Source organism: Macadamia integrifolia, chromosome 11, assembly GCF_013358625.1.
Source record: "Macadamia integrifolia cultivar HAES 741 chromosome 11, SCU_Mint_v3, whole genome shotgun sequence".
Classification (NCBI taxonomy): Eukaryota; Viridiplantae; Streptophyta; class Magnoliopsida; order Proteales; family Proteaceae; genus Macadamia; species Macadamia integrifolia.
Window position 1 is genome coordinate 6,643,415 of NC_056567.1, and position 27,539 is coordinate 6,670,953.

General features: G+C 40.3%; 1 protein-coding gene across 16 annotated transcripts; it reads left to right on the forward strand.

The window, feature by feature from the left end:
- Positions 1-257: 257 nt before the first annotated feature.
- LOC122094175 lies at positions 258-26,506 on the forward strand. 16 transcript variants are annotated; one of them, XR_006144673.1, is made up of 6 exons: positions 3,601-4,394; positions 4,482-4,513; positions 4,645-4,784; positions 14,552-14,718; positions 14,825-14,865; positions 26,246-26,495. XR_006144673.1 is itself a non-coding variant. In XM_042664895.1 (3 exons), the coding sequence occupies exons 1-3, from the start codon at positions 770-772 to the stop codon at positions 7,188-7,190; spliced, it is 336 nt and encodes a 111-aa protein (XP_042520829.1). In that variant the 5' UTR covers positions 258-769; the 3' UTR covers positions 7,191-7,537. The 16 variants fall into 16 exon arrangements, 1 of the variants encoding a protein (XP_042520829.1); XR_006144671.1 differs by lacking the exon at positions 26,246-26,495 and adding an exon at positions 17,597-17,739; XR_006144669.1 differs by having other exon boundaries at positions 3,602-4,394; positions 26,234-26,494.
- The last annotated feature ends 1,033 nt before the right edge of the window (positions 26,507-27,539 follow it).

Consider the following 27,539-nt stretch of genomic DNA (forward strand, 5'->3'; position numbering starts at 1 on the left):
ATGATATAGAATAGAGTGATGACATAATGGGAGAGCATGTGCATAAGATAAGGGCCAGTAGGGTTAGGAGGAAGCCTACGTGGACAAATGACTTTGTCCTCAATCATCTATAAGGGGCTTAAAGGGAATAAAGTCTGTGAGTGAGGTGATATACTGCTGAGTGTAGTTGGGTTAGGTAAGGGGGAGTTGACTGAGATTTATAAATACCAGAGCACCCACTTGTAAAAGGACATTAATAACAAAGTTCTGTTTTTCTCCATTAATTCTATTTTTTCTTCTTCTTTCATCTTCTTGTTTTGTCCATTTTCTGGTGAGCTACCATAGCTGTATCATCTTGGTGCTTTTATTGCTCTCAATGGCGGAGGGCACTTGTCTGAACCAGATGGATGAAGCCATAAAGAATCTTCAGGCTCTTCACAACTCACACCCGCAAGAAGCTTATGAATTTCGCAAGTAAACGGAGACCAACTTCTCTGAATTATAGCAGATAGTGCAAATATTTCAAGCCATGATGACATCTCTGGATAACAATATTCGATCTTTACAGAAGTGCCATTCTAGTTCTTCTCTAGATGCTGAGCGCCATACTTCAATCAGGGATAATCCGATTACTCCCAATTTCAATTCTTCTTCCCATTCTAAGTTCTTGAGAATGGAGATGCCTGGTTTTGATGGTACAGATCCATCTGGTTGGATCTTCAGGGCTTAAAGATTTTTTGACTATCATGCCACACTGGAGGATCAGAGATTGCTCATTGTTTCATTTCATATGCAAGGAGATGCCTTATCTTGGTACCAATGGATGTCCTCAAATGGTCTACTGCATGGTTGGAGTCAATTCTTGGATGCTTTGATGACCCGATTTGGACCATCGTTATATGAAGATTACAAGGGAGCTCCGTCTAAGCTTGTTCAAGAATCCACTGTTTCTGATTATCAATCAATATTTGAGGCTCTGTCTATGAAGGTCAGCGGGTTATCCGAATCCTTTTTAATCAGCTTTTTATTTCTAGGTTGAAAACCTGTGCTAAAAAATGAACTCTTAGTAGCTCAACCCTGATCCTTGTTGCAAGCCATGAGTCTAGCCAGATTACATGAGGATATATTTATACAAACCAGATCCTCTTTTAGAACTCCCTTGCCAAGATTAGGATCGCATGGATCAGAAACCCATGTTACGGAATCACCAAAAAAATTACCTACACCAACCCCCAAATTTCAGATTAAAAGATTGACCCAAGCTCAGTTAAAGGTTCGAAGAGATAAAGGTCTTTGCTACAACTATGATGAAATGTTTGTGGCAGGCCATAAGTGTAAAGGCAGAATGTTTATGCTCTCTACTGACGAAGAGGAGTTATTAGAGATCATTGACAATGAGTTGATTGAAGAACCCTTATGCTCTAACATTGATGATTTGGTGCAAAAAATTCCAGAAATCAGTTTTCATGCTTTAGCTGGTCATATTAGTCCTCAAACCATTAGATTAACCGGGAGATTTGGGGAACACAAGCTATAAATTTTGGTGGACAGTGGGAGCACTCATAACTTTTATCCAGGAATCCACGACTCTTAAAATGGGATGCCCTATCAGTCCTCCATCATTTAAGGTCTACATTGGAAATGGGCAGCACCTTTGCTGTGATAAGAAATGCAGGGACATTTCCATCATAATCCAAGGCTATGCTTTCACATTTGATTTATTTGTCTTTCCCATTCAAGGAGCTAATGTGGTCTTAGGGGTTCAATGGTTGGAATTGTTGGGCCATGTTCTTACTGATTACAAGGAATCTTCTATGGCCTTCACCTGGCAAGGTCAACAGATTAAGTTGACAGAGGAGTCATCTCTTAAGGATGCAGCTTTACCTATCGGTCAATTGAGGAAGCTAATTGGAAAGGTGGAGATAGCCTCCTTGTTCCATTTTAAGGTTTTGGAGGCTAATAAAGAAGAGAGGCCCAATTGGAAGCACCTACCTGTGGCAATATAGTTAACACTCAATGCTTTTCCGATGGTATTTGAGAAACCTATTCTGCTACCTCCAACTCGAGGCAACGATCATGGTAGTCACCTGGTTCCGAGAGCTCAATCAGTGAATGTGAGTGTGCGACCCTACAGGTACCCTTACTTTCAAAAAAATAAAATCAATAAGCTTGTTTAAGCGATGTTACACCAAGGCATTATCCAGCATAGCAACAACCCCTATTCATCCCCAGTTTTATTAGTAAAGAGGAAGGATGGGACATGGAGATTTTGTGTTAAACTCATCCCCACCATCGATGAAGAATTAGATGAATTAGGTGGTGCTACTGTTTTTTCTAAGTTAGATCCACTGGCTGGTTATCATCAGATTTGAGTTAAAAAATAAGATGTAGAAAAGACAACTTTTTGAACTCATGAGGGTCACTATGAGTTTCTAATAATGCCCTTTGGTTTGAAAAATGCTCCGGCCACCTTTTAAGGAACCATGAACAACATCTTCATTCCATATTTGAGGAAACTTGTGATTGTTTTCTTTGATGATATTTTGGTTTACATTGCCTCTATGGAAGATCATATTTTAAACCTAAGAGAGGTTTTACTTTGCTTATCCATTCTTTGCCAAAGCTAGCAAATGTTTCTTCTGTCTGACATCTCTTGAATACTTAGGGCACATCATTTCTAAGCAAGGAGTGCAACTTGATCCAGTAAAAATTCCAGCGATGCTTGAAAGGCCCGATCCTAAAAATCTAAAGCAATTGCTACCCCACTTAAAGGGAATAAAGTTTGTTAATGTGGTGATACACTACTGAGTGTAGTTGGGTTAGGTAAGGGGGGAATCGACTGAGATTTATAAATACCAGAGCACCCACTTGTAAAAGGGCATTAATGACAAAGTTCTGTTTTTCTCCATTAATTCTGTTTTTTCTTCCTCTTTCTTCTTCTTTTTTTGTCCATTTTCTGGTGAAGTACCCTGGTTGTATCAATCCCACTACAGAAATTATAGACATAAGGATCTCTCTCTTTTAATATATATTTGGGACAACTACTATCATTCCTTTACATTTAGCATATATTTACTATAACTCCCTTACCTTAAACTTTTTTAATGATACTTCCCTGCTTTTGAACTTTTTCATCTCTTTCTCCCTTGCTCTTTCTGAACACTTAAGTTACATCTCCTTTTCATCAGCTATCAAATTCTTTTGTGGAAGATACTTGTTGTTTCATAGCAAATCCAACAAATCCATCATTTGAATGATATAATCCTATAAAATAAAAACCCAAACTTATGAATATGAGATGGAAATAAATAGATCAAGCTTCAAAGCCCAGAGTGCGAGCATGCGCATCTGTTTTTCAGCTTGCTTTCTTCACATGAGTGCCTGGCATGGTACCCTAGCTATCATGCCTCTCCTATTTCTTATCATTTTCTCTATCCTACTTCTCTTTCTTCTTCTTCCTCTTCAACCCTGCACCACTCCCTTTCCTCCCTCACCCTACCCCTGCCCTTGTCCTGCAACCCCGCCCCACCTTCCCTGTCCTCCATCAATTTCATTCAAACTCAATTTTTAATTTGCATTGTGTAGAGGCTTTGTTCTCTTAGATCTCAAACATGATCACATAAGAAATCGCTAAAAAAATAAAAGAATGCCATTTTACACCGTCCCATCCGAATCTCTACATGCTTTTGGACTATGAATTTTCCAATTTGGCTTTGTTCCTTGATACCATGAATTTTCCCATTTGTTTAATTATAAAAGGCTTCCATTGTATCGTGTGAGGGATCAAATCCAAATCTACTTATGATATTCAACCCAACAAAATAAAAAGATCAGAACTTAGAACTGAGCAATGCTTCTGATTGACACTATAGATTTACATCAAATAAATTAAATAATAGTGACGAGGGTTCCGACATTGTCAATCAATCTTGCTTGAACAAGTGTATCGTGTTCGGTGATTGTTAAATTTTCAACATTTTTTCCGAGAATCTGTTTGTTTCAACGTAAAATGTTCCAAAAAACAAAATTTATAGTAAAATGAAATTTTCCGCTATTAGTTTTGCACCCATAAATAATTTTTTTTTTAAGGAAAATTTTACAAAGACCCATTCATTTCTCGGAAAAGGCTTTGATAAATTTTACGTCTCATTTCCCCATAAAATGTTCCCTGAGATTTTTTGGTAAACTTATCGTATTTCATACTTGATAAAGTCGATAAAAAATCGCTGCAAGCCCTAGACTTCTTCCCCGTTGTTCTTCCAACACCCTTCTTTCCCGTTGTTCTCCCTTCTCTGCTTGTTCCTACGAATATCATCAATTGTAACTCCTAACGTTGTTATGGCAGAGCTGGAAGGTCTTCGTGGTCACTGGTGAGTCTCATCAACATCACGCCCAAAGCAACAAGAACGGAAGGGGTAAGGATTGATCGCCGACTCTTTTTGTTCTTTATTATCATCTTTGTTGAGGCTCGATAAACTCTGATGAAACTCTAAATTCTGAAGTGGCATAGCTAGCTCTGAGGTTTCAACGTCAGGTTTGTCATTGCATTTTTATATATTTCTGCAATGGTTCTTTTTTATTCATAGGCTCTAAAGGAGAGATAGGTTCAGTGCCTTTCATTTTCTTCAATAGTACAATTCTAATTGACTTTTTTCCCACTGCCAGAAACCCTAGCGGGTAGCAGCTACTCTCCCTCTCCAACACACTAGGGTAGAGCCATTTTCTCTCCCTCTCCACAGTTCTGGGACTCTGTCGGTTACAGAAACATTAACTCTCCTCTCCAACTGAAAGAGGAGTTTTCCAAGGTATGCTATTCTTCTTTTCTCAGCAATTTATAGGGCTTCTTGAAACAAATGAATTTCCCCTTTCTTGAGGCATGGAAAAGGATCTTTCTGATAAGTGTATTTAGTCTCTTTACGATGGAAATCGGCAAGAGCCCAGAATAGCTCTAAATGCCATAGTGACTACAAAATTAAGAAGTGAAGGGCATTTATAGTATAACGGATGAAACCGTCCTTCAGAGTTCTAAATATACAAAGAAAAATGTTAGGCACATGTCTATCAGAATAGCTTGAATTGTTCAAGCAAGAAAATATAGGCATAAGATAAATCTGCACAAGTATTTTCCTTCCCTAAAGTTCCTCTTTTTTGGTTGCTCTATTCCCTTGCTTGGATAAAGAAGGATTTTATCTGGTTCAAATGCTTAGCCAAATAATCTGGAATATGCATATAGGTACATATCCATGAGAGAGCTGTTAACCAAAATATTTTCTCTTGTTTTCTTTTGGAAGGAATTCTGAGAAGAGAGGGAGGAGAGACATCTCTGCATGTCTTTCAACCTCTTACTCCTTTTCCGACTTCATTTACCAATGGAATTTAAGCCATTTTTTAAGGAGGTTGGGAAATATGTGTGATGTACCTAAGAAAAAGTTTGTAGTTTGGGCCCTTTAGTCAATTCACTTACCAATTTACTGATAATATCTCATATTTTGAATGGCTTTATATTTAAATCACATTTCTAGGTATCATGAACGGGCTTCCAGATTGTGCTTTGATTGATCTTTAGGATATTTGATGATAAGTGTTAGGGTGATATCTTGCATATATGCAAATGGTAGAATGTTCTTCTAATTTTCCTGTCCCTACTTTTATCCATTAGAGTATGGATCCATAAGAGTATATAGGCCTTGATTTTTTTTCCCTTTTAAGATTTGGAGAAAGCTTTCCATGCTGATTGAGGTTAGATGATTTTCTGTATCATCTTTATTAGCTTTAGCCTATGCGGCACAGAAACTGATTGCTTTGACCATGTAGTTATAATGAATTTCAAAGTTTGTGTCCAATGTGGGTGTGTCTGTTGTGGGAAAGTGTGGTGCCATTGATTTTCTCAACAACAAGGAAACAGTGGCTAGTTTCACATCTAGCAAGGTTGCAACGCAACCTGGCACGAGAGCCAAATAGCTATTTCCAATCTTGAGCACCAAAGGGATCAAAACACCCTGAATTGTTCAAGTGAGAAATGGCAATTATAGAACTTTACTCAACATGGCAATATCCCAACTACGTCAGCTACACAAACAAGGTTCTGCCAATCCACTATATCTAGGTCCAGATCTGACCTTTGTATCATAGTGTTTTCTTTTTTCCTCCTTTTCTTTACCCCCAAAGACTACCCATGTATCATAGTTTTTCCCGTCAGAGAGACAATCTAATTTTTCATTAGATCATGTAGGATGTGGATGTTAGCTGCATTTTTAAGTTTCTCATCTAAGTACTTTGGACTACTGATACAACAATCCAAATCAATGGGTTATGGGTCCAACCCTTTCGGGATCATGTTACTATTACGTACTTGTGATGTTTTGTGACTTGTAATTGTAGAAGGGAAGGCCTGGGAATGTTTTAGGATCACCATGGGCTGGTCTTGTTTTATGAGGTTCATATTTATTATTCTTCTCCCTTAAATTCTTTCTTCTTCTTCTTTTTCTTTTATTTCTTTTATTTTATTTTTTATGAATTCCTTCTACTCTTTATCACCAGCTTAATTGGTCTTTTGTTTTTTATTGTAAAAGAAAATTATATCGAGTGGAATGCCTAATGCTCCATTGTTTATTTTAAGGTGGTTGCTTGTTAATAAATTTGGGGTTTGTGAAATTAATTTGCTTTGAGAAAATTTTGTACCTTTCTTTCTCTCTTTAAACTCTTTAGAAACTGGATATCAAACACAATCCACAACTACAGCAATGTGACCTGACGCTGAACTAATTATGACTGTGGTCATGTTCAATAAAAATCCAATCAAATTGGTTGAACAATGATTTGGACGGAGGAGTTGCTATGAAAGTTAACAATATGGATTTGGCAATTGGATGGCATGAACCATCTATTCAAGCATTTTGTAGACTCATGGGGCTAATATAAAGATGTTGGTGATGCTATCCATATATCAGATGGTTGTCGTAATTCAATAGAATTGATTTTGATGTGTCTAATTAAGTAGGGGAGCTATCCAAGTGTTGATCAGCCTTTGTGAATTAAGACAATGATTAATAATATTTGCTGATTTGTCTGATATGTAGCATAGTTATGATATATGCGATTGTGTTGTTGACCCAATGGGAGTTGTGCTTGTACCATTTCCAGCAATGTCCTATCTGAAGCTCCAGCTGAGAAGAAGGTTTCAACAGTGGAGTTGCCAAGACTGTTGCTAGAGTACCCATTGGCATGCCTTGAGCACCAGTGTACATTACGCGGTCTGGACCCCACATAGACGAATCTAGTGGCAGCATCTTGAGAAGTAGCAGTAGCAGCACCACCACCATTAGCAAAGTGGGATGGAGTTTATATTTTTCTTTTTACCAATTGAATTTTCGTACCACATCATTGATCAGGCCTAGTTCCCCATACGGGGACATCCTCGACAACAATGCTTCTTCACTTACTCTAGAACCCATCAAGCTTTCTAATTCATTACGAACCATCTTGCAGGTGCCTTTTCATTTTCTCTATTGAGTACACAAAGCATAGATGAATAAACCAATTCCCACTTTTCAATACCCTTAGAAGATTCAAATTCAACAAATATGTTCTTAGCTTTGTCAACCAATCCAATTTTCCCACAACCATGGATCAGTGATGCAAAAAACATCACCATTAACATAAAAAGAATGTGGCATTTTCTTGATAAGTTCGAGAGCTACTCTGGGTTTCTACGGTAGAAACGATGTCTTCCTCTACCAATCTCCTCATGAGATTCATAGCCTAACACTTGTCAGCTCTATATTTTGTATCCAACCTTCCTCATCTCTTCAAGAAGTACCCTACATAGCTTCACCTACCCAACTCTACAAAGAACCCCAAGCAATTTACGATAAATATCCTCATTAGTGCGAACAATAACAACTGCAATCTCTAGGATATACTAACAGTAACAACTTCAATAAAAGTCTTTCATATTCGAAATGCGAATCCTCGAAGACATGGATAATCTTGGGTATTTTAGCCGCTAATGCAAAACGACTAGAGAGTGAGAGAGACAACTTGAGGGAGGGGAGGGTAGGGGTTTGGAGCTTATCGAAGAGAAAGAAAATATAGAACCTTTCTTTCATCTCCAACAGTTTCCTGATGAGGAGGGAGCATGAATCAAATCCAAACTTTTCTTTCTTCTCCAACAGTTTATTGACGAGGAAGGGGAGGGAGGTAGAATGAACCAGGTAGGAACACCTCTGTGGCTCTGCCATCATAGTTGGGATTTCAGGAGTGAAGGAAAGAAAATGATTCACTAAAAAAAGAATAAAGGAAAACCAAATGGGGGTTTCGATCGATTATACCATATGCATCCTTTTTTTTTTTTTGTAATTATACTGTATATTATTTATTTCAAATCAACATGGTATTAATATGTTTAGATTGTACATTCCAAACAAACACCTGAGACTATTCCTAAATGGGGTGACCAACTAGAAAAGCTCAACCATAAATGGAAAACCCAAAATTTTCCTGAAATTCAAAGCTAAGCTCAAGAAACTAGAGCTACAAAGCTCCAAAAAGCGAAAGCATTAAAACTGGCGATAAGTTCTTTATGCCACCGAATCGTTAGATAAGTCTACTAGAAAACTTGGAATAAGCTTTCAACTATTCACATAAATCTGTATAAACTAAAACCAGCCAAAACTTGTAAGTTCCATTTGAAGAAAACTTGTAAGTTCCATTTGAAGTAGAAGAGAAAACAAAATCAAAACATTGAGAATTATTAATATTTCTATCCTTGTACTGTTCTTAGCTCTGTTATAAGATCCACCTGCAAAAATTACCAATAGGAAGCAGAGAAACAATGACAATCTTAATGTATAGGAAAATAAGCTCTGTATATAGAGGGAAAAGGTTGGGCATGCTTTCATCCCTTAAGAAAAATGAAGAAAGGATTCAAGAAGCTCAGTACTGTACCAAAAGGAAAGAATGCATGAGACTTAAGTACCATTCATTACGATCTTGATGTTTCCAGAACCTATAAAACAAAAAGGAAGACTAAAAAATTGGATTAGAAGAGAAGAAGAAGCAGAATATTTTTATACCGTCAATATGTTAAGATGAAAATAAGCAGTTGGAAGATTAAATTACCCATGACAATGCAAAAGAGAAACCTGATAGAGTTAGGAAAAAAGAGAATAAGGAGGGTGAAGGAGATGACAAAGATTGAAGAAGGAGAAATACTTATATTCATTAGTAATATTGGCATTCATATACACAAACGTGATCATTCCCACTACCAAGTCCCAGTGCACAAGGCCACTGGTCCATGGTCATACATGATCCACCTAAAATGCAAAAAAGTCGCTCTCGCTATAGCGAGGTAATACTGATCCATGGGCATACATGTTCATACATGATCCACCTAAAATGTAAGAAATTCTTCTTTTAGTCGGGGTGAACGGTCTAGATTCTCTGCCCAGGGAGATTCTGTTTCATTAGTAATTACTTATGTGGGGAGGCATCCCACGTGGGTAGAGGATCTGGATCGGGTGAGCTAGAGTTTGTCACTTCTTTTAGTCGAGATGAAGGTGGGGTTTGTCACTTATGGTCTTGTGGAGGCGTGAACGCAAGACCTCGTAGGACAAGGTTTGAATGCATGTATGTAAAAGGATAGCTGAAATCCGAATTTGAATCTGTAAACCAATTCGTTTAGGGGTATCTCTATCCGGTCAAAGGGTATCCAAATCTAAAATATCTGAAAAATAATTATCTGATCTTATTAGATAATCAATAATTTTGAAGGTTCTTGAAGTTTAGACAGGTTGTTCTAGAGAAGAAGGAAAAGAGCTAAGACGACTTAGAAAGATCAATTAAGAGCAAACTGTATTCATTAGGGGGAGGAAAGTCCAGATTTCATAAGTCATAGAGTAAACGCAGAGTCAAAAATCCAAATTCGATCCGCATCTGTATCTATTTAAGGGTATCCAATTGAATCCGGTTAAGAAAAATCCAGATTTGATCACATCTGATTCAAATTAGATTTGTATCCGATCCGTTTACATCCCTAGCCTGACTCAAAAGTAATACTTTTGAAATTGTGTTGGAAGACTTTTATTTGAGAGCAAAATTCACATAGAGAATATGGGGAAAATATTCCTTATATATGATGTATCATACGGTTGAGATGGGTTTTATCAATCCAATGGATAGAAAAATATCAAAAACTTTTTTCTAATCTAACATGTTGCAGGAAAAGGGAATTAGTGAAGGAAGCACTTGATCCCACATCTGTGTTATGAAAAGCAATAGACTTTACCAACAAGAGCAGTTATCACCTTTAGTCAAATGGAACTAGTAACACAATTTGCTTTTGGATCTTTGTATCTCGCTTTTTGCCCAATGTGGCCTATTGTACTCCCCCTTCTTTGGGGGTTTAAGCACCAAAATAATAATAATAATAATGGAAATTATCTTGTACCACCCTTAATTTGAAATCTTATATCATATAACACTAATTTGCTTATAATATCAACCGCACCCTGAAGCATAAAGCCGGCATCTTATAACTGGAAAAAACCCTTTTGACCCTGTTATGTCCCTCTTTAGCTTCATCTTCTTTGTTTCGTTATCCGCGTTATTAACATGTACCAAAGAATGGTTGCTAAGAATGCTGGAATGGATACAAGTGGGTTGCTAGGAATGCCAGAATGGATACAAAGAATTTCGATTTTGGAAAAACAATCAGCACCGCTGTGATTCCTGGCTATGTTTTTGGCATCGGTCTCACCATCACGAATGACCCCACATCAATTTTCTTGCCGATGTATTTTCTGATCGTGCTTCTCGAGAAGAACCAATAGCAAGTTTGGGTGATGTTATGAATCACAATTCACGACTATGCTTCCATCATCCTCTTCATTGTCACAAACGACCCGATATTTGATTCCCTTCCATCATCTGAGGTAGAACTGGTTGTTGATCTCTCTCTTCTCACACATAGTGTAGACAATTTTCTTGCCATATCTTATCTTGTTGAGAGAAGTTTTTTGGTCGAAGACAAAAAATTACAGAGTTTACGAGGTGATTGTCACAATTCTTGAAATCTTCTCTTCAAGCCAAGGTGATCCGAAACCAAGAGAAAATTACCAGAGATAGAAAGACCATATAGATTGGCTGTTAAGAGAATATGAGCAACAACTTTTAATCTCTGGCTTCAGCTCTATAAGGTCGCAATTAATTAACACAAACACAAACACACACACACACAGAGGGAGAGAGAGGCCCTAAACCTACAACTCAATGTTTTGATCAGTTCAATTTGAGGATTTTTATATAGAAGGGTAAAACAGCCAGTTTATCCTTTAGCCATTTTGAAAATAGCTACCACACAACGTCATCACTCAACGCTTTTCCTCTAACATAATGGATTTAAGTGTAATTTCCGTTACAAAAGAGGGGAAGTACTCGATATTATTATTAGCAAACGAGGGTGTTATAAGATATAAATTTTAGAGAAAATTACATCGCCACCCCCCTAAACTTTGCCCTCAAGTCAATGCCTCCCCTGCGTTTTCAAAAATAACATGAGAACCCCCTCTAGCTTTGAAAAATGACAAACACACTCATGTCGTTAATCTAACCAGTTAAGTGATGATGTAATTATTACTTATTTTCCTAAATGCCAAAACATCCCCATTGAACATGACTTTACTTATTTACCCTTGAATTTAATTAAAACCCTGAGAAACTACCATCTATTCTCAACCCATTGAACAAAGCCTTCACAACTTGAGAAGAGGAGCTCGATTAGTCCTCCATCCGAAACCCTAAACCTTGGAGAGGGAAGATGACTAGGGCAGTTCGACCAGCGATACATAGATCTACCTCTCTCTCTCTCTCTCTTTGTTTCTCTATCTATATATCTACCAACCCATCTCTGGGTTATTTTTTTCAAGCATTTTGAACAGCTTCAATGGCAGTCCAAGAACCCTAGGACATCATCACTTAACTGGTTAGACTAACAGCATGGGTGCTTTTGTCATTTTCCAAAGCTAAAGGGGGTGTTGTGTCATTTTTTAAAACACAGGGGATGACGTTGATTTGAGGACAAAGTTCAGGGGGTGACTGTAATTTTCTCTAAATTTTAAATTTAGGGGTGGTACAAGAAATTTTTTCTAATAATAACCTATCTATGTACTCTATAAAAGGACATACTGGTGTTTTTTGGCAAACTTTACCATCTGACCCAAATACCCCCCATTTACTACTTAAATTATGACTAATGCCCCCATTTAACATCTCTCCATATTTAAATCTCATAATTATCTCTCTCTCTCTCTCTCACACACACACACACACACACACAAACATGCATACAGAGAAGAATAATATCCCCCAAATTGCTTTCTTAATTAATGCCCCCATTTAACATCTCTCCATATTTAAATCTTGTAGTTATCTCTCTCTCTCTCTTTACTTACCTAATTAATTTCTTTATTAATTAATAACTCCTACACCCCCTTTCTCTCTCTCTCTCTCTCCCTCCCTCCCTCCCTCTCTCTCTCTCTCTTTCTCTCTCTCACACACACACACGCACATAGAGAAGAATAATATCCCCCAAATTGCTTGCTTAATTCATTTACTTTCCTAATTAATTTCTTTATTAATTAGTAACTCCCACACCCCCTTCTTTCTCTCTCTATTTTTTTTCTAATACCATATATTAATTTCATCCACTTTCCTTTTTTTTTTTTTTTTTACTAAAACTCTTTCTCTCCCTCCCACTCTCACACGATTTAATCCACTTTCCTTTTTTAATCAAAACTCCTTCTTTCCTTTTCTTACTAAAACTCTCTCTCTTTCTTTTTTCCCCCTAAAACTCTTTCTCTCCCTCCCACTCTCACACGATTTTTCCCATTCTTTTTTTTTTTTTATAGTAAAATCTCTCTCTCTCTCTCTCTCTCTCTCTCACACACACACACACACACACACATACACATACACTCACTTTTACCACCACATCCACACCTTTCAACTTCTCTCCTTGCATCAGGGAACTCTTCCTCATTACTAATGCAATTACTGCCCCTCTTTGCCTACATTAACTCTCTCGGCCAAAAATACTGGCCCTCTCTTTTAATATATGTTCCATTGCATTCCCAATCCTTGAAAATTCTTGATCAGATTGTGCTTCAAGGGCTTGGAGTTATACGAGATCATCAAAAGGGTTGGTTGTAGTTTTAGGAGATGGTAACAGGGAGATGCGGAAAAGAGGACAGGTGGTGTGGGTGGCAAGTCAGTGGCCAATGCAATCCTTGTGAAAAGTGTGGCCGCATGCAGGTATTTGTTTTATAGATTTTATTTATAAAACAAAATCACAAAATCTTCCCTTTTACCTCCGACCCATTCTCTCTCTCTCTCTCTCTCTCTCTCTCTCTCTCATATTTTTCTCATCCTTTTGTCAAATATGAATAGAAGTCCATGTCTCTCTATAAATGACGTATTTGCTAGAAAATCTGGTTTATGGTAGAAATATGTCAAATGTTATTCTTGCTCTTGGTCCAGATCTATGTAAGGATCTTTGTGCTTCCACTGAATCACCTGTTGGTTTGACAAATCTTGCTGCTATGTGCTATGCTAATAGCATTCTTTAGTCCCTGTACATGAACACATCATTCAGAGAAGGCATTTTTTCTGTTGAACCATATCTCTTAAAGCAACAACCTGTGTTAGATCAACTTCCACAACTATTTGCACAGTTACATTCCAGTAAAATGGCTTTTATTGATTCTGCTCCTTTCATTAAGACCTTGGAGTTGGACAATGGTGTTCAACAGAATAGCCATGAGTTCATCAGATTACTTCTATCTTTGCTTGAACTGTCTCTGAGCCATTCCAATGTTTCCAAAGCAAGGACGATTGTTCAAGATCTTTTCCGAGGAAGTGTCTCTCATGTGACCCGGTAAGCTTAGAGGTGCTTTGAACATGGTGAAATGTGTTCTCTTTATCAAATTACCTAGGGTCTGTTAATGTGCATGCTTTGTGTATCTCCTAGATTGGGTAACCTTCAGATCTTATATCTATTGGTTTTAAGCCCCATCTGAGCTTCCATGTAATAGAGCCATGATTATAATTGTTGCTTGGTAAAGCAACTTGATCATCTTAGATGATAGAAGTTGGCATGAGCTGTAGAGTTTGGATGGGCACATTAACTTTTAATACAACTTGAGGATTCAAACCTTAGTATGCATCTCTACCGGGCTTGAGTGCAATCTGGCCACATCCTAACATTAATCTGGTGTGTACCTAAAACCTTAGAAAATTTCTTGAATATGCAATTCCCAACCACCCCCCTCTTTTTTTTTAACCAATAAAAAAAATTGAGATTTTTATTGAAAAGTTTGCATTGAGGGTTTACCTTGCTACAAGATCTATTATTTGAACTAAAAATCTATTGCTTCTCATGATTTTGTGGCAAGAAACACTATAAGTTTGGGGGAAAAAGCTTGTAATAGATAAAAGTGTTGCACTAAACCTTCTTATGTCCTATGATCATTAATAGTTCTTTATTGCACTTATAATGGTGGCTTTGTCCAAACAGGAAGACGTTGGTGGAGGGCATCTAGATTCCAACTGGACCTATGCAAAGGAGTTGATTGCTCACATGAGTTTAGGACAAAAAAAAAAAAAAAAAAACTGAACAGGGACCATCAGAATTTGGTGCAACTACTAACGGTGGTGCTGACCATAACACGACCATGGTAAAAGGTATTACCACAATTTCTGTTTGTGAACTTATTATTATTATTTTTTTCTTTAGATTTTTGTGACTCATTCAGATTTTGTTACCATTGTTGCTGCAAACTCTGTTCAGGCCATTCCTTTCTTTTCTGCTGGTTTAAAGGGAGTTGCGAGGTATATGTTGCATTCTTTCCTTGCTATTTGCTCTTTAAAATTTTATCTTTATTTATTTTGAAACACTGATTACTTTAATATATATTTATACCATTTTGTGCTGCTAAGAGCACAAGTTACACTATTTTATTTATAGGAATATCTTTTTACATTTTTTTTAGACAATATTTTGGTACATTTTTTGAGTTCTTCGTGAACTATTTTCTTGTTGGTAAAATCACTATATTATTTGGAATCAATAATTGCAAGAGCATGCCTACATCTGTTGCACTTGATGTTATAGTTAAAAATTTAAATCTGATTTGTTTTTATGTTACACCCATGCCCTAATCTGGTATAATTTGAAACTGTTGTGATAGGCCTTGGATCAGAGATCGGAAGTACGATCGGGTTTTGGCTCGTGGCTGTGCATTGCCGAAGGGGTAGGGATGACCCCACATGTTCGTGCATTGCATGCCTGTCTAACTGGAGGGGGTTCATACCTTCTGATCCCAGACAGTAAGTGACCCGATTCACCACACTTGACTTTCGGTAGCCACCCGTGCGAGGCCAACCATAGGACAACAAGCTGTCAAGACAGCAGGCTGTCCCACCAGAAATAAGCCACTGGAAGTAGCTTGGGCATGAATCTGGTGCCTGTTTTCGGTGGGTACACTAGCTGCTGTCGAGGTTCCGATGCCCGTGGGTCCCTCCACTCGCATTGTAAATGGTTTTGGATGATCCCAAATCATCTTCCACACCTTCCTCTTGATGTGAACACCTTATGGACCTAAATGTGTGGGTTCTCGTGTCCCGAAACTCATTTTAACCCAATTGGTTCAGAAGAGGCCCAAATCAAACAGACCCTCAAGCCCAACTTAAGTTATAAGTTGGGAAATGAGGAATCATTTCCTCATTTCCCTTGTGCACAATGTAGGAGAGGAGAGAAAGAGGAGAGGAAGAAGAAGACGAGGAAGGAGAAGGGGATTGAAGGCCTACCTTGGTGCCGGCTATCGCCTTGTTACCAGAATCGTTGACGGAGGTAAGTGCAACCTCCCATGCCACTCTCTCTCTTCATTTTGACCTAAAAAAAGCTAGGAATGGATGAAATCTTGGTTTACACACCATGTTCGGGTTGTAGGATGGGTGTTCTACCCTCTCAGTGTTGTTGCGGAGCTCAAACCAAGCCCCGTGAGCTCTGATAACATGTAATGCCAAAAGACCAACTAGGGTTTCGATAGTTCGATCGACGTATCTCCCAAACGACTTGATGGAATTGGGATTTTCTTGGCTTAGAATGATGCTAGAAACATCCCCTACAAACTTCATAGAATAAATCTCAACGATCGGGTTTGAGCTAAAAAGCCCCAATTCAAGTTGGACCTTTCTGTGTCCACCAGAAATATGGCACAAGAAGCACTGTAGCTGTTTCCGGTGGAAAAATGAGCCTAATGTGCTCTCTGTTACCTCCATCAAAAATAGGACTGATATTTTTGGTGGAAATACCTTATTTCAGGTGACGGTACTGTCACCTAAGAACTGTGTCTGTACCCTTTGTGGGTGACGAGTGTGGGTCCCTCCTGATGTTCTTGACGCATACTGATGTACGATTCCCTTATGTCTAGTACAGTGACGCGCACGTGCCCTGAAGTCAGAATTGAATTGATTGATCGTTGGCCATACTTGAACCCAAACACAATCGATTGTAAAACAAGTGAGGGATGGACTGTGTTTATTTTTCAAATAATTATTATTTATTTAATTGCTCACATGCTTAGAATTATATGTTTAATTGAAATTGTCATTTTACGATCATGATATGAATTGTATGGAAATGTATGATGGGATTCAGTGGGGCCGAGGTGGTACCAGTGCCGTGATTGCCGTATGTATGTTGCATCCATGCATTGATTATGTGCATCAAAGTTAGTTGTAGCCATGGGTTACACTTTGTGGCCAAGGTCTCGCTGGTATCGTGTACCCCAGGATTACATTTGGAAATGGATACGCTTTGTGGCCGAGGTCTTGTTGGTGTTGCGTAGTCCATACTCAACAGTGATATGTATGCTAGATTAGGTAAACGGTCTTGGGTTACACTTTGTGGCCAAGGTTTCTCTGGTATCGTGTACCCAGAACTATACTTGGAGATGGATTACACTTTGTGGCCGAGGCCTCTCTGGTATCGTGTAATCCATACTAACTGTATCATTATGAAGGCATATAGTATATATATGGTTAGGTGTCACTCCCGATGCTACACACCCTTTCCAACAACGGTTGAGATGTTGGAGAACCCATTGTGGTATGTTTTATGAGACTTTCTGAAGTGCCACTCTCGTGGTACGATGTGATTGTTGTCGGAGGTGGGAACCTGTCAAGCGTGGCCGATGTGTTACCGGTGCCTATGACTGCCAGGAGGGGGTTATCAGGGGTTTCCTGGGTGACCCATGGACGTATACGGGGACCAACAGGCTTCTAATCACGGCTAGGGTTTGTATCGCTGCGTAGTCGATGTCATTTATGAGACGAGGGATATAGCCTAATACATCGTAGTAGCTTTTACCAGACTTAGTTTGCATTGTTAGGTGGATAATAAATAAATGAACTGCATCACAAGCATCATGGACTATGTGTTTAATTTCCGCAATCATGCATCATAAATTATTAATGCTATTATCTTGGTTGGATGTGCTTGCCCCACCCCTCACTGAGCGAGTTGGAAAGCTCACCCCACGTATACACCCCTTTTTAGATGATGATGCAGGTACCGTGGTGCCCATGGCGAGTGATCCAGTATCTTATGGGTCAGAGTACGGTGTGAGCGACTAGTGGATGCCAGAAGTGGAGGAGCACGACTAGGACTGTGCTTGTGACCGCTGTGCTTACGCCGCACCGTGAGATTATATATCATATTTTCATATTTTTGGATATAGCTGTGGATTGTATATATTCTTGAGGTTATAAGTATATGTCATGGATGGATGTAACAAAATAACTTGGTTATTGCTATTATATTACCATTAGATGTTTCTCCATTTTACTTATAATTCTACTACTATACTCTGATTCCGCTACTTATACTGATTTGTAATGTGAGATTGCAAAAATGTTGAGGTACTGCTATCAGATATCCTGGTAGGTTGTAAGACAGTTACATGTCTTACTCACACCATCGGTATTCCTAATGGTAAGTTAGGTCTACTGGGAGTGGGGTGTGACAGCTGTGGTATAAGAGCGTGAAGCTCTGCCTTAACTTACAATCTCAGTCAAACCATGATTTTGGGGAAACTAGGATTTAATAAAAATCTCAAGAAAACAATAATAGCAATTGCACATTAGGAGACAAGTATAGGTGTTAAAGCCGTTTCATTACAATAAAGAACTTGAATACACAACTTACACTTTTATGGAAAATTTAAAGTACGGAAAGCAGGAAATCCTAACTAGCCTAAGACTAAGAAATTAAACAACTTAAGCATATGACATAATTAAAAAGTTTAACTAAACCTAAAACATCAAACTCAAGTAAGACATAAAGAGGGAAATCCTAAAAAACTATAGTGGTGAGCATGCCACCACTCTTGTTGCTACTGCTGCTGGTGTTGGTTATGTTCTTGGCCCTAAGCCTGGTTTGGACCAGGCGTTCCTGGTGGATGCACCGGAATGCCGAGGTGGAAGACCATCGCCTGCATCTATGCCTCTAGGGAGGCCACTCTATTGTCCATAAGACAATAGGTCCTATCCATGCTCTCGAGGCGGCTATCCATGCTCCTCATCAATGACATAGTGGTATTCAGACGGGCCATAATGCCATTAAGACCGTAGGGCCTCGCACCCCTAGTACTCTGGGATGTAGAAGCTGCCATCAAACCCATAGCCTAGGGATTAGGTGGTGGAGCCCCACCAACCCTAGCAGCTTCTCCTCCTGCCTCACTGGCACCGCCACCCTCTACCTCTATAGGTTTTTGACCCTCTCCTGGAATAGGTGTCACCTCCCATAGATCTATGGTCATCTTCGTCTGTGACCTCTTCACCCAAGCGTGCCTCACCCTCCAAGTCCACCCCAAAGCGACAGAAGATATCAGTCAATATCCTCCTATAGTATAGGTTCCCTACTCGACGATCTTGCCCTTCAGACCAAGTTACCATGGTCCACATTAGGAGGTAAGGCAGGCGTATCTGCGCCCCCATGTACACGCAGTATGTCACGTAGGCTTGCAGGGTGGATACCTCATTATAATATCCACAGGTAGAGAGAACATTCAACTGAATCATATAGAAAACAATCTTGGGAGTGGCAAAGTAGTTGACTGAACGGTTCCATCCTTGGGCTTCCTTAGTAAGCATGTCATTGATCTCCTAGAAGGTATCGGGACTCTGAAATTCATATGCCGGAGTCTGAGGTGGTACACTAGATCACCTGTGTTGCTGATCATCAAAATATTTTCCAGCTGCCCCATGTCAAAGGTGATCTCCACCCCCTTCACATAGGAGGTGATCCGCATCTCTTCGGTACCCCGATTCACGCATTCCATGTTGGAGTAGAATAGCCTGACCAGGGTCGGGTAGTAGTATCGATCGGGTTTCAAGATGCGGTACCACCCGACCTCCTCAAACCGTTGATGAAGACGGAATGAACGGAAGTCGTTGGTCCTCACATAGACTCCTGGTTCAATGTTGCGGCGCTCAAAGAACTTCCAACGGTCTCGCTCAACCACAGAGTGGAACAGGATTGGGTTGAACTACTCGACAACATCTTGCTCCTCTTGTATAAGAGCACGTCGGGTACGTACACGGTGTCCAAACATTGTTGCAAGATGATCCCTAAGGATTTGGAATGGAAAACCTAGTTAAATGGCTGCATGCAAAACTCACAGAGAAGAAAATCACAAAAAAACTAGGTTTTAGAGAGAGAAAACATACCTTGGATGCGAATGCGGCTCCAATCGATCGTGAAATAGCACGAGGAAGGTAGGGAATGGGTAGCAAAAGGCTCCTTGGCTGTTTTCACACCTTTCTCACAAGAGAAAATAGGGTTTTGTGTGAATAACCCAAGGCTCGAGCCTATTTATGGCCGATTTGGTGCCACCGGAAACACTGGGCATACTTCCAGTGCCTATTTCCAGTGAAAGGGAAAAATTGGTTTTAGCCTCTGTTTTGCTCACTGGAAATACCACTGATATTACTGGTGGGTTAATCCATATTTCTAGTGGTTTGACCCCCTATTTCCGATGGATTCAATTAAAAAATAAATCATGTTAAATTTTCAAACCTAAGTTTTTATTTGGGTCCTTGATGGTGTGCCTCTTTGGGATGTATGCGCGATCGGATCTTATTATGTGTGGATCCCACTTATGCATGCCCTATCCCTAATTTTGACTATGGTATACGTGTGAGACCCACTGTGTATGCGTGTGTTCCAATTACATGCAACCTTGTTTATGTATGTGTACTAATCGGATTCCTTCACAGGAATCATGTTGCGTCGGAACACCTAATCCCGATCCTAATCACGCCCGTCACCTCCCGCTGCTCCTACATGGAATCGGGGTAGACCCCGCAATAAGCCTCTGGCCTCGCCTGTACTTACGAACCAGGATGTGGCATCCATCATGAATAACATGATGCGAGAAGTGGAAGAAAGACAAATCAGTTTATGGTCGGTATTGATAATAGAATCCAGGTGGCAATGGAGGCCCGCAATGTGCCACCCACACCTCCTACTCCACTGGCACCTGTTCTAATACCCATTAGATCGGCTACCCTTCAAACATCTGGTGGGGCACAAGTGCATGGGCATGTGCAAGTTCTGATTTCGGAACAAGTTCAAGCCCATGTAGAGGGCTGGACAGACTTGACAAAGATGATGGAGAAGTTTCAACGGCTTAGGCCCCCATGTTTCTTCAAGGTGGGGCAAGACCCGTTGTATCCAATCAAGATGGATTGGTGGAATGGAGAAGGTTTTTAGACTGATGGGCTGCGCCGATGAGCAGAAAATTTTGTGTGCAGGTTATCAGTTACAGAATGAAGCAGATAATTGGTGGAGTGCCTTCGAGCCTATTATGAGGGCCAGTAACCCGAACCCTACTTGGGCAGACTTCAAAGGGGCTTTTGTTTAGAACTATTTTTTGAAAGCTTCCGAGATAGGAGAGAGAGTGAGTTCTCTCATTTCGCTCCTGAGCATCTCAGAGGTGACAGAGCTAAAGCGAAGAAGTTTGAGAAAGGGTTGAGGCCAGGTATTGGGTCAACCATTGTGGGGTTGAAACTGCAAACCTATGCTGAGGTGGTCCAAGTGGCCAAGTCTATTGAAGACCAGCATAGGGATAACTACACGGCTCAGCAAGGAATGGGATCTACTGATTCTAGAGGAGGCAGCAAACCTTTTCGAGTGCCTTACGCCAACCCAACTCCAGTGCAGTTTAGGAGGCCTGATGCTAGTCAGACTTCCTAATCCTCCCGATCTAGTGCAGTATCACAGTCTTCGGGATCAAGCCCGAGATGTTTTCATTGTGATCAGCCGGGCCACATGGCGAGGACCTACCCCCACCGAAGACCAGGTGATGCACCCTACACTATGCCACCTAGGCCCCAGCAGACATATTCAGTCCCTAGGCCAACACAGCCCCTACAGGGCCAGAGACCACAGGGCATAGTGTTTGCTATGACTGCAGAAGATGCTGAGGCTACACCCGGTATAGTGATAGGTACATTATTGATATAATTATTGCCTGCACATGTATTATTTGACTCAGGAGCCTCGCATTCGTTCGTGTCACCGGCATTTGCGAAGAATATGGGAATTCCACCTAAGGGATTGACTCAATGTTTGGCTGTGAGCACCCCTACAGGAAGTGTAGTGGGTTTGAACTATGTTTATGAGCCTTGCCCAATGACCATAGGTGATCACGAGTTGAATGCTCACTTGATCGAGTTGGATATGATCGACTTCGACGTGATTTTAGGAATAGACTGGTTGTCCGCATATAGAGCCAATGTGCTATGTGCAGAGAAGGCTATCATTTTCAGACCTCATGATGATGATGAGTTTGTGTTCTAAGGGGATAAGCCCAAGAAACCCAAGAAAGTTATTATATCCACACTCCAGATGAAGAAGCTATTGGATAAGGGATGTCAAGGCTACTTAGCATCTGTGATGGATACTGAGATAGAGATTAGGCCATTGATCGAGCTAGATGTGGTGAGGGAATTTCTTGATGTATTCCCGGATGAATTAACAGGTTTGCCTCTAGACCGAGAGATGGAATTTGCTACAGACCTACTCCCTGGTTCGGCAACAGTGTCAAAGGCCCCTTACCGCATGGCCCCCACAGAGTTGAAGAAATTGCAAGTACAACTTCAAGATCTTCTGAAGAAGGGATTTATGAGACCTAGTGTGTTTCCATGGGGAGCACCAATCTTGTTCGTCAAGAAGAAAGATGAAAGTATGAGATTGTGCATCGATTACTGAGAGCTTAATAAGCTAACCATCAAGAATCGGTATCCTTTGCCAAGGATAGATGATTTATTTAATCAGTTGCAGGGTGCCAAGGTGTTCTCCAAGATCGACCTTCGATCGGGCTACCACCAGCTCAGGATCAAGGATAGTGATGTCAGCAAGACAACCTTCAGATCAAGGTATGGACATTATGAGTTATTGGTAATGTCATTTGGGTTCACCAATGCACTGGCTACATTTATAGATTTGATGAACCGGATATTCCAGGATGTCTTAGACAAGTTTGTGATAGTGTTCATTGATGGCATTTTGGTCTACTCCAAGAGTACAGAGGAACATGATGTTCACCTGAGGTTGGTACTGCAACGGCTGAGAGAGAAGCAACTCTATGCCAAATTCGGCAAGTGTGAGTTTTGGTTGTCACAGGTAGCATTCCTAGGCCACATTGGTTCAGCTAAGGGTATAGAGGTTGACCCAGGCAAGGTGAAGGCAGTATTAGAATGGGAGACTCCCAAGAGTGTAGCAGACATACATAGTTTTCTGAGATTGGCCGGATACTATAGGAGGCCTATTGAGAACTTCTCTCGCATTGCTATTCTGATCACCCGACTCACATGAAAGGGTGTAAAATTTGAGTGGTCTGATGCTTGTGAGAAAAGCTTCAAGGAGCTAAGGTAAAAGTTGGTATCTCCAGTTTTGATTATTTCGACCGGTACAGGTGGTATGGTTGTTTATAGTGATGCCTACAAGCTGGGATTGGGTTGTGTATTGATGCAGCACGGGAAAGTCATTGCCTATGCATCCTGTCAGTTGAAGGATTATGAGAAGAACTACCCCACCCATGATTTGGAGTTGGCAGCTGTGATTTTTGCACTAAAAATCTGGAGACACTACCTGTATGGTGAGAAGAGTGAGATCTTCAGTGACCATAAGATCCTCAAGTACTTCTTCACCCAAAAGGAGCTCAACATGAGACAGAGGCGTTGATTGGAGCTGATGAAGGATTACGATTGTACTATTTCACTATCATCCATGAAAGGCCAATGTGGTAGCTGATGCACTTAGTTGGAAATCCCAGTCACTAACTTTGGCATCACTGACCACCAATGAGTATCTCCTAGAGGAGGCCAGGAAGCTAGACTTGGAGCTATTAGTAGAGGGTGTCACCTTGTCACTATCAACATTGGTGGTATAACCTAGTATAGTGGATAGGATCACTGCAGCTCAGATTACTGATGCAGAGCTGCAGAAGACTGCATCATTTCCTTCGTCAAGGTGAAATGGATGAACCACCCTGAACAGGAAGCATCCTGGGAGCGAGAAGATGAAATGATGAAGCAATATCCTGGATTGTTTGATTTGCCAGGTATGCTCAATTTCGAGGACGAAATTCTTGTAAGGTGGGGGGGGGGATGTTACACCTGTGCCCTAATCCAGTATAATTTGAAACTGTTGTGATAGGCCTTGGATCGGAGATCAGAAGTACGATCGGGTTTTGGCTCACGGTTGTGCATTGCCGAAGGGGTAGGGATGACCCCACATGTTCATGCATTGCATACCTATCTAACTGGAGGGGAAAACCTTCTGATCCCAGATGATAAGTGACCTGACTCCCCACACTTAATTTCTGGCAAGCGTCATAATTGCCGAAAGGCCTTGAGCATGTCCGAGGGCAGCAACCCGTGCAAGGCCAACTATAGGACAGCAAGCTGTCTCGACCACCAAAAACAAGCCACCAGAAGTAGCCTGGGTATGAATCCGGTGCCTATTTCCGGTGGGTACACTGCTGTTATCAAGGTTTCGATGCCCGTGGGTCCCACCACTCACATCGTAAATGGTTTCAGATGATCCCAAATCATCCTCCACACCTTCCTCTTGATGTGAATACCTTATGGACCTAAATGCGCGGGTCCTTGTGTCCCGAAACTCATTTTAACTCGATTGGTTCATAAGAGGCCCAAACCAAACAGACTCTTAGGCCCAACTTAAGTTATAAGTTGGGAAGTGATTCCTCATTTCCCTTGTGACCAACGTAGGAGAGGAAAGAAAGAGGAGACAAAGAAGAAGAAGAAGAGGAAGGAGAAGGGGATTGAAGGCCCACCTTGGTGCCAGCTATTGCCTTGTTGCCGGAATCGCTGTCGGAGGTAAGTGCAACCTCCCATGCCACTCTCTCTCTTCATTTCGACCTAGACAAAGCTAGGAATGGATGGAATCTTGGTGTACACACCATGTTAGGGTTGTAGGATGGGTGTTCTACCCTTCCGGTGTTGTTGCGGAGCTCGAACCAAGCCTGGTGAGTTCAAGCAACATGTAATGCCAAAATACCAACTAGGGTTTCGATCGTTCGATCAATGTATCTTCCAAATGGCTCGATGGAATTGGGATTTTCTTGGCTTAGAATGATGTAAGAAACATCCCCTACAAACTCCATGGAACAAATCCCAACGATCGGGTTCGAGTTGGACCTTTCTGTGTCCACCAAAAATATGGCATAGGTAGCACTGTAGCTATTTTTGGTGGGTTTTTTCCGGTGGACAAATGAGCCTAATGTGCTATCTGTCACCTCCACCTAAAATAGGACTGATATTTTCGGTGGAAATGCCCTATTTCTGGTGGGTGTTTCTGGTGACAGTACTGTCACCTAAGAACTGTGTCTATACCCTTTGGGGGTGGCCTGTGTGGGTCCCTCCTGATGTTTTCGACTCATACTGATGTACAATTCCCTTGTGTATAGGACAGTGATGCGCACGTGCCCCGAAGCCAAAATTGAATTGATCGATCGGTGACCGTACTTGAACCCAAACACAGCGGATCGTAAAACAGGTAAGAGATGGACTGTGTTTATTTTTGAAATGATTATTGTTTATTTAATTGCTGATATGCTTAGAATTATATATTTAATTGAAATTGTCATTTTACGATCATGATATGAATTGTATGAAAATGTATAATGGGATTCGGTGTGGCCAAGGTGGTACCGGTACCGTGATCATCGTGTGTTTGGATGCATGTATGTATGTAAGATGGAATCTGACATGGTCGAGGTGGTCCCAGTGCCGTGATTGCCGTATGTATATTGCATTCATGCATTGATTATGAGCATTAGAGTTAGTTGTAGTCGTGGGTTACACTTTGTGGCCAAGGTCTCGCTGGTATCGTGTTACCTCGGGACTACATTTGAAAATGGATACGCTTCGTGGCTGAGGTCTTGCTGGTGTTGCATAGTCCATACTCAATTTTGATATGTATGCTAGATTAGATAAACGGTCTAGGGTTACACTTTGTGCCCAAGGTCTCTCTGGTATTGTGTACCCGGGATTGTACTTGGAGATGGATTATACTTTGTGGCCGAGGTCTCTCCGATATTGTGTAATCCATACTAACTGTATCATTATGAAGGAATGTAGTATATATGTGGTTAGGTATCACTCCCTATGCTACGCACCCTTGCCAACAGGGGTTGAGGTGTTGGATAACCCATTGTGGTATGTTTGATGAGACTTTCTGAAGTGCCACTCATGTGGTATAATGTGATTGTTGTCGGAGGCAGGAACCTATCCGGTGTGGTTGATGTGTTACCGGTGTCGTGACTGCTAGGAGGGGTTATCAGGGGTTTTCTGGGTGACCCATGGACACATGCGGGGATCGATAGGCTTCTAATCATGACTAGGCTTTATATCACTGCATAGTCGATGTTGTTTCCGAGACAAGGGATACAGCCTAATGCGTCGTAGTAGCATTTACCAGACTTAGTTTATATTGTTAGGTGGATAATAAATAATTGAACTGCATCACGAGCATCATGGACTATGTGTTTAATTTCCACAATCATGCATCATAAATTATTACTGTTATTATCTTGCTTGGATGTGCTTGCCCCACCCCTCACTGAGCGAGTTGGAAAGCTCAGTCCACGTATACACCCCTTTTTAGATGATGATACAGGTACTGTGGTGCCCATGGCGGGTGATCCAGTATCTTCTGGGTCGAAGTACGGTGTGAGCGATTGGTGGATTCCATAAGCGGAGGAGCATGACCAGGACTGTGCTTGTGACCACTGTGCTTACGCCGCACTGTGAGATTGTATATCATATTTTGATATTTTTGGATATAGCTGTGGATTGTATATATTCTTGAGGTTATAAGTATATGTTATGGATGGGTGTAACAGAATAACTTGGTTATTGCTATTATATTACCATTAGATGTTTCTCCATTTTACTTATAATTCTGCTACTATACTCTGATTCCGTTGCTTATACTGGATTGTAATATGAGATTGTGAAAATGTTAATGTACTGCTATAAGAGATCTTGGTAGGTTGTAAGACAGGTACGTGTCTTACTCACACTATCAGTATTCCTAATGGTAAGTTGGGTCTGCTGGGAGTGGACTTCCACGTCTACTCATTAAATCTTATAATGGTTTTATTTTATTTTTGACTGATGATTTACTCTCTTCGGTGCACAAGAAGCTTTCCTTCATATTTTTTTTTTGGTAAGCAAATAAGCTTTCTCTAATGGTTATATTTGTGCCACCTAATATGACTATATGCAGACAATTTATGGTAAAATTAATAGCTTAAGAGAGGAGGAGTAAATTGTGTAGTATTCTATCTTTATACTCTTCCCTTAATAAGTAGCATGGGTACTAACTGTTAAAGAAAGGCCGTCAGAACATATATCAATTACGACACATGCCTCATCACAGTAGTCTAGGGTTTCACTTGGAGCAACTTCACATAAGGGAGATGCTATATGCATTAGTTTGCCTTGCGTTGTACCTTTGATGATACTAAATGATCTATGTCTTAAGATATTTAATTATTGAGATGTGACTAAATTATAAAATATGGTGTGGGCATAAATGAATATGAATTTTGTCCCAAGTATTGAAAAATCATTTGCAATGCCAACCAATAGGTGCTTCCCAAAGCTTTTGGAGTTGGAAGTTTCATATTTATTGTTAAGGTTTTCCATCAGTGTATATCATCTTTATCACCAATCAAGTTGTATTGCAAATGGTCTTCCAACTAATTCAATCCTTTGAAGTATGTAGCCGTTAGAGCTTTATTGATTATGCTTTGTAATAACTACATCATATATTTCCTTTGTCACATTGAGAAGTAAATCTCTAAAAATATTTGCTTGAACATTCTCTCTCTCTCTCTCTCTCTACCACATGTGCATTTGTACGTGCACCTTTACTAGTGTATCCTATAAAAGTACGTATTAATTTT

Excerpts from the sequence above, each read along its gene's own strand:
- LOC122094175 (XM_042664895.1), top strand. The coding sequence starts at position 770 with ATGCAAGGAGATGCCTTATCTTGGTACCAATGGATGTCCTCAAATGGT. Across the intron at positions 968-4,324 it reads TTGAGGCTCTGTCTATGAAG|AGCTGGAAGGTCTTCGTGGT; the intron begins GTCAGCGGGTTA and ends TTGTTATGGCAG. Across the intron at positions 4,395-7,122 it reads AAGCAACAAGAACGGAAGGG|CAATGTCCTATCTGAAGCTC; the intron begins GTAAGGATTGAT and ends TACCATTTCCAG.